We start from the raw sequence: 10,340 nt of genomic DNA on the forward strand, positions 1-10,340 counted from the left end.
CCTTATTTCCTCGAGAGGAGACGCACACGAATTCTCCCAGGACCTTTCCCCCCTCGGGGGTGTTCACCGGGGGTTTCCCAGGTGCTCGTTACTAGACTAGCCGTTGAAGCATGAAGTCGGACAGGTATTGGGCGGGTCTGGTCTCCACTCCAGCATCCACGGTATGGGGTGAAAGGGAGGGACAATCCCACCGAAGAGAGACCCCAAAGCACCCCAGTGGTGCCAGGCTGGAGGTAGGGGAGTGGGAAGCAAGAAGCCAGTCCCGTCTCTGCTCCCCCCAATGCACGTGGCGGCCCACCCCTACTTCCAGGAGAGTCTGAACTAGTCCGAAGCCCCCTCGCAGGGGGGCAGTGAGTGAGGGCGCCCAGACCTGTCTGCGCTGAGCCGAGGCGGGAGGTTGGGACGCTCCAGCCGGAGGAGGGAGACATTCAAATTCCGCCTTTGAGGAGATTTGAGGGGTTTGTTGTTTTATTTATTTTCCCGCTCCAGGCTTCAGCTGGACTAACCCCCTGTTTGTTCACGAGAGATCGGGCACGTCTGCACCTCCCTGCGTCCCAAGAAATAGCCTCGCTGACTCCCTCTCTGCACAGAAATGTGCCGCAGGCAGGGAGGTAAAAGAAGCTCACAACTTCAGATCTAAATAAAATCGGAACGAATCTGTTTCTTCTGCTGCGATGTAATTTTGCTTTAACAGACGCATGGAAGTGACTTGAGAGAGAAAAATCTTTGACAGGAATCTCCCCAGCTCAGCAGCGTCTGCATTTCTGGCTTTTTTTGAAAGCACCTAAAGCAAACATACTTATGGGAGTAAGTGGCAGTAAAATCACTGAGGGATGAAATGCAGAGAAATACTATCTTAAAACAAATAACAAAACTCTTCAACAGCCATTAGTGATTTAAGGGGCTGGGGGAAGGAGAACGAGAGAATTCTGCGGCACATTTCGGTAACCGAGAGCGCTACAGCAATCACCCAGTGATAAACACTGATTGCAGAGAGCAATAATTACCTCGTCGCTCTGTTTACAGATAACCCTACCGTAGCGGTACATATAAAAAGTAATTTGACGCTCCAGGAATCAGTGAAACCCTAGTTACATCCTCACCTCTGTTCTTAGACACCCCATCCCCCACCCCAGATCCCTTTCGCCCGCCTGCTTGAGCAAACTTGGGGAAATTAATAAGCCCATAGGTTCTTGGAGCAAGGAAACCAGAAACTCCTATTATAGGCTGCTGAAGTTTACTTTATTTTCACTACCCAAACTGTTGGAAAGTATTTAAACTTAAGCAGAAACAGCTGTACTCCTGGCATCACTCTACCAAACTATTTGTTACTGTGAATGACTTTTTATGATTCTGAACTTTGCTCGTTTGCTGGCTTCCAAACTAACAGCTTTCTTGGCAGATAGTGTCTAATGAGGTGATTTTTACGTAATCTTCCAGTACTTCGTTAATAAGATACAATTTCTCTTTGTTACATTAACCCACAATGGAGTTTTCTCTCTTTCCCCAGCCCTCTGTCTCTGCACCTAACAAATCCATCTGTTTCATGCCTTCTTTGATAGTCCAGTACCTAAGGAGCAGAGAGATCAATACAGATCAGTAATAGGAAACATGGTCATTTCCCACTATTCTTTGTTACAATCGGCACATTTTGCACGTGCTACTATTTCAAAGACAGCCCTAGATGGAGTGTATGTGGAAATGAAACCGTCTCGCGCAGACAATACGCTGAAGTCAAAGTTCGCAGAGTTTTTGTTTGTCTGTTCTAAATAAGCCTCCGGGCGAGAACACCTTAAATCCCAAGTCCTCTTCCACAGTTTGTGCCCTATCATCGCCCTACGTAGCTTTCTATAGGCACCAACCCGCCCTGCTCAGCAGGGCAGCCTGGACTCGCGGCTGTTACACTTCGACCGGTGCATCGAGAGGGCTGGGACCCGGTGCGCCAGCCAGTGGGGTTACGACAGTCCCCGCAACGCGCGAGTCCAAAGCCACCAGCAAAAAGACCTGAGACGAGACTCTGCTGCTGCTTCAACTCTTTCAGCTCTTTGTGCTTTGAAATTTCCTTTCTCTGCACAAACGCTGCAGAAGCTTTTCAGGAAACGCAGCCGCTACGCGCACAGCCAGCGTGCCGGGGGCTGTCACCCAGGGCCCCCCCCGCTGGTAACAGGGGCCGCGTTGATTGAGAAGCACCCACCGGCCTGCACAAGCCCGGAGCGCAAATCTACCCACTGGAAACGAAAATCAATCCCAGTCAGAATGTGCAGTCTGGCCCCGGGTTCGACAGACCCACCGACTCCCCAAGAACACGGCGCCACTTCATCCGCAGCATCTGCTGTGCTGGGGGGGCTTGGATTCTCCCCTAGTCCCCAGCGCTGGGGGCCGTGGCACCCCTTGGGCCGGGGGGGCCGGACTCCGGCCGGGGTGCCCGTGCGCTGCTGGGGCTGGGGGTGACAGTGACTGGGGATGTCACAGAAGTTGCTTTGAATTTTCGCTCGAGCTGCGCCGGGCCGTGGCTGCGGGCTGGGGTCGAGCCTGGGCTGGGCAGGGGCGGCTGCCTGCCCCGAGGGCTGGCGGGGGACAGTGATTTAGAAAGATGGGGCTGGACGGAGACGCTGTGCGGGGGGGGTTATGCCGCCCCGCCCCAGCCAGACAGCGGAGGCCCAGGGTCCCCCCGCCCCCCGCCGGTCTCTCGTCTCTCCTCTGGCTCCGCCCCCTGCTATTGAAAGGCGGGTCACGTACAGGGAGGAGGGGAGGGGGCGGCTGGGGGAGGGGAGAAGGGGCGGAGGCTGCGGGGGGAGGAGGAGGAGGGGCCGGGCTCTGGCCAATGAGGTGCAGGCGGAATATTCCACCGGCTCCGCCAGCAACAAGTGCGGGGGGAGGGACGGCGAAGGGGGGGGCGCACGGGAAGGGCTGACGTCAGCGGGCGGAGTATTATGGTCTGGGCTGCGCTGGCTGCTGCTTTTCTGCTGCCAGCGGCCGAGTAAACATGGAGCTTTCAGCCGTCGGGGAGCGGGTGTTCGCGGCCGAGGCCCTGCTCAAGCGCCGCATCCGCAAAGTAGGTGTCTTTTGGGCCCCCCAGCCCCCGTGCATGCAGCCCCCTAGGCCTGCGGGAGGCCGAGATCGGCTCGGAGACAGCCCTGCTCCCTCCCCCAGCTGCTCCCATTTGCAGCAGCAGTTCAGAGCTGCCTCTTCCCCTGGACTTGCACTGCACACATTGCATCTGGGTTTTTTTGTCCTGCATGCCCATTTTTACAAAAATGCTGCAGGCACGCTTTGCTGCATGCGTTTTGCTGCATGCATATTTTTGCCAGATGCATTTTGCTGCATCCCTGTTTGTTGCATGGATTTGCTGCAGGCATATTTTTTTGTTCCATGCATTTGGCCGTTTGCAGATATTTGACACATGCCTATGGTGCAGGCTTATTTGGTTGCATGCATGTTGCTACATGCATATTTTTATTCCATGCATCTATCTTGATTCCCCTATGTCTGTTTATTTTCTCTCTGTGCAACTGCAGGGGCGCATGGAATATCTCGTGAAATGGAAAGGCTGGTCTCAGAAGTAAGTAGGTTATATATACAATTATTCAGCCTAGCAAATACGCAGAAGATGGTGGTTTTTATTTATTTTGCATTATAATAGAAAATAAAGCTAGATCCTGGTTTTTTTAATTTTATATATCTTGTCCCCCTCCCCCTCACAAGTGACACTGTTTCTCAATCTCTGTGCATGTCCTGATAGGTACAGCACCTGGGAACCTGAGGAAAACATTCTGGATGCCCGGCTGCTTGCAGCCTTTGAGGAAAGGTACAAGGCCTTTGCTAGTCATATACATCACACTTATAAAAACGTTGCTCTGTCTTGTAGCAATGCAGAATTGAAATTGTTGTTTTTTTTAAATACCTTTAGGGAACGAGAAATGGAGCTATACGGCCCCAAAAAGCGAGGCCCCAAACCCAAAACCTTCCTGTTAAAGGTAAGGAGGCAGGAGCCTAGTGTGTGCATTGACATTGTTTAGTTGGTGAGTGGAGAGGGCTGCATTCTGCAATGGAGAGCGTCAGAACCAGCATGCTAATAGCAGGATCCGGCTCCAGCACTGATGGGGAAGGCTTGTGGAAAGGCCATTGCTTATCTGGGAAGTTGTAATTATGGAGCTGAATGGCAGGATAATAAAGTCACCAGTTGATTTATCTTCTTTGCAGGCACAGGCAAAAGCAAAAGCCAAAACCTATGAATTCCGCAGTGACTCTGCCAGGGGGATCCGGGTGCCATATCCTGGTAGATCACCCCAGGAGCTGGGCTCCACTTCCCGGGCAAGGGAAGGACTGAGAAACATAGCTCTGCCCGCCCAGGGCAGTCCCAGCACCTTGAGGGGTGAGAGCATCCGGGACCGGGTTGAGAGAATGGAAGATAAACCTGGAGAGATCCCTAAAAAGAGAGGCCCAAAGCCTAGGAAAGAGCATTACAAGGACTTGCCAGAGGCTCTGGATGTCTCCAAGAGGAAATTATGTGAGCCAGGGGACAAGATGGGGGACTACCTCAAAACCAGGAAAATAGAGGAGACCATTCCTGGGGTAGCGAAGTTTGGCTCAGGACACAGTGTGATCCAGCTGGCCAGGAGGCAGGAGCCTGACCTCTCTGGTGCCATGTCCCCCCCCAATAGAGCAGAGGCTGGCATGAAGCTGGGAGCCTCAGAGACTTACTCACCTAGGGTCACCAAGCACAGGTCAGACTTTTTGGACCCCAAGGGGCAAGATGGATTGGACCCTGGCGGCCCTAAGATCATGCACAGCTCCACAGACCAGGGCTCTATGGGAAGCTTGTACCGAGACAGTGTGGGGACTCAGTCTGGCAGACCCTCCCTCATTGCCAGAATCCCTGTCTCCAGGATTCTGGGGGACCCGGAAGAGGAGTCCTGGAGCCCATCTCTCAACAACCTGGAGAAAGTGGTGGTGACTGATGTGACATCTAACTTTTTGACGGTTACAATTAAAGAGAGCAGCACGGACCAAGGATTCTTTAAAGAAAAGCGATGAGTGTTTGCAGGATAGATCCGGAGATAAAGGCTTGGTTAGAGCTTGGTGGGTTTTTTTTCCCAGGACAGGACCTAGAAACTGTCTTAATTTTTTCTGCTTGCATTTTTTTCTCTAGTTTTCTGTTTCATTGAAAGATTATCTCTAGAGTTATATTTTCTATTAGATGTAAATATGTTATTTAAGAAAAATACCTATATATATATATCTATATATCTATATATATATATATATATTTCAACTCTAAGTTGTTTTATTTAAATGGAGACTGAACAGTGACTGCTCAGTTGCTCTTAGGAAGGACAATAAAACAGAACTAACAAGTTCATGTATCTGTTGCAGGAGCCAGTGTATATAGTGAATGATGTTTGTAGCTAATTATGTTTTGGGGTTTTATTAATTATGGTTTTTTCATAAGATGCTCTTGATGATGCGTGGGGAAGTTGTATCCCTTTCAGGGCAAAATGCTCTGGTTTCTTGATTGTGATATAAGGTGTTGCTTGTACAATCAAGTGTGCTGTATCCAGACCTGTCAGCCTGGACAGCTGAAATAAGCACTTGAATTTACAGTATTGTTGGGTTTTGTTTCCAATTGGGGGGGAAAAAAAGTTGGTATAAAATCAAAAAAAGCAGAAGTCCATAAAAAGACTGAAAGTTCTAGTGAAGTATTAACTTGAATTACCTCTTCTTGCAAATGAAGAGGAGGTTTGTATGTGTAAGATTCCTAAAAGGAGTGATACTGAAATGCACTTTAATAGAATTGTCATAGCAGTTATGGGAGACAGAACTGAGCTGAGAAGCTGTTTTCATTTTGTCTGTTTGCTTGATTCTTTCCCCCCACCCCCTTAAAAAAAATCTGTTTACATTCCTGAAATGCCAGAAAAGTTTGGAAGGATAAAGTGTCACTGCCCATATTTAGATGCTCATGCTATTATAGAAAGTGTTGCGTTTTTTCCAGGCCACAGTTCCCTTTGGACTGCGGGGAGACTCCAGATACAGTGTTCTATAATATCCACATCTCCCCCAACAAATTCCAGAGTCACTCTTGGGGGTTAGAGAAAATAAATATTTTCCCTGTCTTATGCCAGTTTCACAATGGCTGAGAGGAGATCTACTACTAGGGACAAAGTAGGTGGTGCTGACACAGGTGGCAGTTAGTATTCGATCACACCCTTCTCTTTGGAAGCACATGTGAATGGGTTGGTTTGGTTTTGTTCCAGGCTTAGTGAGATTTAATGACTGAACAAAATGCAGCGGCTTCCATCCCTGAGCGTAGACCGGAAATCTTTTGCTACCTTGCAGAAAGTGAGTGGGGATTCTAGAAGTGTGTTTTCTCTCTCTCTGAACTCCATATTTCAACTTTACCTAGGTAAGGGAGAGGTTGATTTTTTTTTTTTTTTTTTTTTTGAGCCTGTTATGGGAGAAGGGGGTAGGTGTTGGGGTTGTTTTTTAAGGTGTAACAGGTGCTCTCCAGTCCTAACATATGTTGGTTTAAGCACCTTTGTTGGTTCAAAAGCACAAAACTGTCCAGCAGCCCCGAAGGGCCCTGGAAAAAGGAGCCTGGCCTTTCCCATCTTCTCTGTTTGGCTCAGTGAAGGTCTTAAATGCTTCTTAGTGTGAGGACTGCAGGTAGGATGAAAGCACATGGGGCCTGATGGGAAGAGGAAGGGGCAGGAGTACAGGAGTAGCCTTTGCTGCTCTTAGGCCCATTCTGGATAATTTTACCTCCTACCTCTTTAGTCCCCTTTCCCTCCCATCTTTGGGACTTGGGACTGTACAGAGGGAGCTGCTTGTGTGTTTAATATAATATTTTGTAAAACCAAGATTTTAAACTTAGTTTGTACAAAGAACTGAAGCAAGGAATGTAGCAATATTGATGCTGTTTTCAGGTTAAACCTACATGGGACATGCCTGTTAGCATGTGTATAATAATAAGGATTTATCTACCTATCCTCCACCCTATATATCTGAAAGCTGGAAAATACCTCCCCTTGTTAACAGAGATCACAGTGCAGCTCTCCCCTCATTCTAAAAGTCAGGGTGTGATCTTAATTTGGCATTCTTCACTCCAGACCTGTATAAATATATATGTGTCTAGATCTGCACATATATAAAACTAGACATACCTGTGTGTATGTACATATATCTACATATATATTGGATGTGTGTGTGTGTGTGTGTTATTTAATTCTAAGACTTGTAAAAACACAAATCTGGCTAAATCTCAGTCTCCGAAGTGAAGCTTAAATAGGTGTCTTCTGCCAACCGTGAATGTCTACATAATACCTGCTTTTTATGTGAGTTTAAATATATACTTTGTAAATAGAAACGTGTCCTTGTTATGTCCCCCCTGCAATCTCCACCTTGCTTTGTTTATAGCTGGGACATCTCTCTCCCGCGTGATTCCCCGGGGAACGCGGGCTTGGTCCCCGTCTGCCTGCCGCTGAGTATGGGCTTGCAGTCCCTTAGCCCGAAGGCCCCGACACTGGCTGTTACTGGGCGGCGGGGAGAGGACAGGAACTTGCCCTAATGGGACGCGCTGTTGAACAGCGAGGAGCCTGCCCTGCCCTGGCGCCCGCTTCTGCAGGGAAGGTGCCCGGAGCGGACTTCCCACCCCCTGCCTGGGTGCGGCGATCCCAGGCGCTGGCAGCCGAACGAGCCCCCGTCTCCCTCGCCCTTTGTCTGCAGGGGCGCTGGAGGCCTCTTGCACCCGCCGGACCTGACTTCTCCGCCGCGGGGAGGGCCCGCGTCCCTCCCCCAGCACCAGCGGCTGCTTCTCGGCTTCGCACCCACACGACAAACCGCAGCCCGGCATCTCTAGGCTCTGGCTGGAAGGGACGGCTCCATCCTGCCCCTGGGGCCGGTTCCCTCTGCACGGGATCCCCGGGCTCTCCTGCCCCAGCAGCGCTTCCATAAACCGGCTGCATACAGTCTATCGGCCGGGCATTAACATGCACAAATCGATTTCGGAAATTAATTTCCAGATTGCTAGGCGGCTCCTGGTGAAGGGGTGAGTGGAGGAAGCGTTTCCCGCTGACACTCCGAAGGGGCAGCTGGTTCTGCCTTCGCTCGGTGTGACGGGCGTGGATGAAAGCAGCCCGACACCCCACCAGCCCCAGGAGCGAGCAAAGGGCGGCGCTTGTCCCGGCTGCCCCCGTGGGTGCTGTGGGGCGGGAGGTGGCTCGGTGCGCACCCGGCGCTTAGCCGCGTGTAAATGGCAGCTCGGAGCGGGCCGGACCCAGAACCGGAACAAAGCTGCAAGGCGGGGACCGCGTTGGCCTTCCCGCAGCATCCCCGGCTTCCCTCGCCCCGTTCTCCGCAGCAGGCGTGGGGCTGGGCAGGAACATGGCTGGGCATTTAAACCCGGGATGGTTTGCTGCCCCCTGCCGGTGTCTGCGGCGCTCCCCGGCTGCCGAATCTCGTCGCCAAGGGCGTTTGGCTTTGCCGCACAGACCTGTGCCTGCCAGCGCAGCTCAGCGCCGCGCTACCGAACTGGAGCCGGCCCAGCCCGGGCCAGGCCAGGCAGCAGCTGTGTGTTCCCAGGGCTGAGCATGAGCAGCCCCTGGGTTTGCCTGATTTGCACTATTGCACGTGTTGATCACAAGGGTGTGAACTGTGCAACCCGGCCCGCCTGCAGGTGAGGGCTGTGCCAGGGGCTGGGGTGATGCTTTGTCTTACCAAGCCCACGGTTCGGGCTCTGTTTTAACGGGAAGCGGCTCCCTTTGCCATTGTTCTGGCGTGTCACCAACGCGCCTAAAAGAGGGGGGCTGCCTGGCTGCCTAATTACTGCGCACCAATTGCTACCTCGGCGGTATGTTGCGTGGCTGGCGCTGCACAGACCCTGTTGCGGAGGCCTGAGGGCCTGCAGGAGATGCTGCACCTCAGCGATATTTTAAGGCTCCTCCTCTGGATTCCGGCAGCAGGTTCTGCACCCGGCCGCCTTGCAGGGGAAATGGATGCTGCCTGAGATGGGGGGTTGCTCCATGAGCTCGCTGGTCAGCAATCCGCCCGTCTAACCTGCACCGCACTAGGCGTCTGGCAGGCTCTGGTCTCCCTCGCCGGGTGCCTGTAAACCCGCCGGGGAAGGTGGCCAAAGGGCCTGGCTGGGTGGGGGCCAGTCCAGGCAAACGCCTTTCCAGGGTGGCTTTCGGCGCTCAAGGGGTGGCTCCTCTCCAGCCCCTCGCAGGCAATCCAGGCACAGGGCAGCGGGGATTCCAGCTCAGTACGGGCTGGGAGCCCGGCGCACAGGGCTCCTGCAGCGCGGAGGACATCAAGCGCCTGGCACACGGAAAGCTGACTCTGCAAACAAGCCCATGGACGCCTCCCGGGCCCCTGTGCGGGGATCAGCAGCCCCCCTTTGCCAGGCACTGTTACAGGGCGCAACCTGCCGATTTGCCCGGTGAAAGACCCGGGGCTCCCTCAAACCCGCTCTGTATCCCAGACACCCCTCCCCCTCTCTTTCGCGGGGGGTGGGGCCTGGCTTCGACCGTCCCAAGCCTGGGTCCCGCAATGCACAAGACAGTCTGAAAAGCTCCCCCGCGAGCTCCCCGCGGGGCGCCCAGAAATCTGTCATTTGTATTCAAATCTTCCTGCCCTGCGGAGCCAGAGAAGGGCAGGGGCTGGGCTGGGCTTTTTAGCTGTGTTCTCATTAACCTCCCTTTGCTGCTCCGCCGAGGAAAAGGCGCCAAAACCTTTTATTGTAGCTGTCAGCATCTGCGCGCAGAACAGTGGAGCGAGGCGGGGAGGGCCGCACAATGCGGCTTTTCTCCCGGAGGTCCCAGCAGGAGACTCGCCTTTCAGACCCGTTTACTGGCCTGGGAAGCGGCCGCTGTGCCCTTGGCGAGGGGGGTTAGGTTTGGGCAGGGGAAGCGCCAGGAGGTGCCCAGGGGCAGAGAGCGAGAGGGGGGCCTGGTCGTGCCGGAGTGCTCAGGTCACCTGCAGAGGATTCCAACCAGGCGGCCTGACTAGCAGCCTGCAGCCAGCTCGGGCTGAGCCCCGGGTCTTTCCTCGTCCGGAGGCTTGACGCTGCGGGCCTGAGAGTCCAAAACGGGAGCGACTGGGACTGTTTCCTTCTTGCGTTGCCGAGTCAAACCCTGGCCCTGGAAACGTCAAAGGAACAGCAAGAAACCGGTGTTGCCAACCCCCTTCCCTCGTGGGAGCTCGCTGCGCTTCCTAACCCCCTCCCAGCAAAAGAGCGGGGCCGGAGCTGCCCGCGGAGCCCCGCCAGCCTGGGGGGAGAGGACTCCCCGCCTTGCGTTCAGCCTCAGACGCCGCAAAGGCTGAAGCGCGGTGGGGAGCGAACTCTG

The 10,340-nt window shown here is 53.3% G+C and overlaps 1 protein-coding gene across 1 annotated transcript; it reads left to right on the forward strand.

Annotated features, from left to right (window-relative positions):
• Positions 1-2,928: 2,928 nt before the first annotated feature.
• CBX8 (chromobox 8) lies at positions 2,929-7,363 on the forward strand. Its single transcript, XM_032797186.2, has 5 exons — positions 2,929-3,055; positions 3,519-3,562; positions 3,743-3,808; positions 3,911-3,977; positions 4,204-7,363. Exons 1-5 carry the CDS (start codon positions 2,987-2,989, stop codon positions 5,035-5,037), a joined length of 1,080 nt encoding a protein of 359 aa, XP_032653077.1. The 5' UTR covers positions 2,929-2,986; the 3' UTR covers positions 5,038-7,363.
• The last annotated feature ends 2,977 nt before the right edge of the window (positions 7,364-10,340 follow it).

The sequence above is a fragment of the Chelonoidis abingdonii genome, chromosome 13, assembly GCF_003597395.2.
Source record: "Chelonoidis abingdonii isolate Lonesome George chromosome 13, CheloAbing_2.0, whole genome shotgun sequence".
Taxonomy (NCBI): domain Eukaryota; kingdom Metazoa; phylum Chordata; order Testudines; family Testudinidae; genus Chelonoidis; species Chelonoidis abingdonii.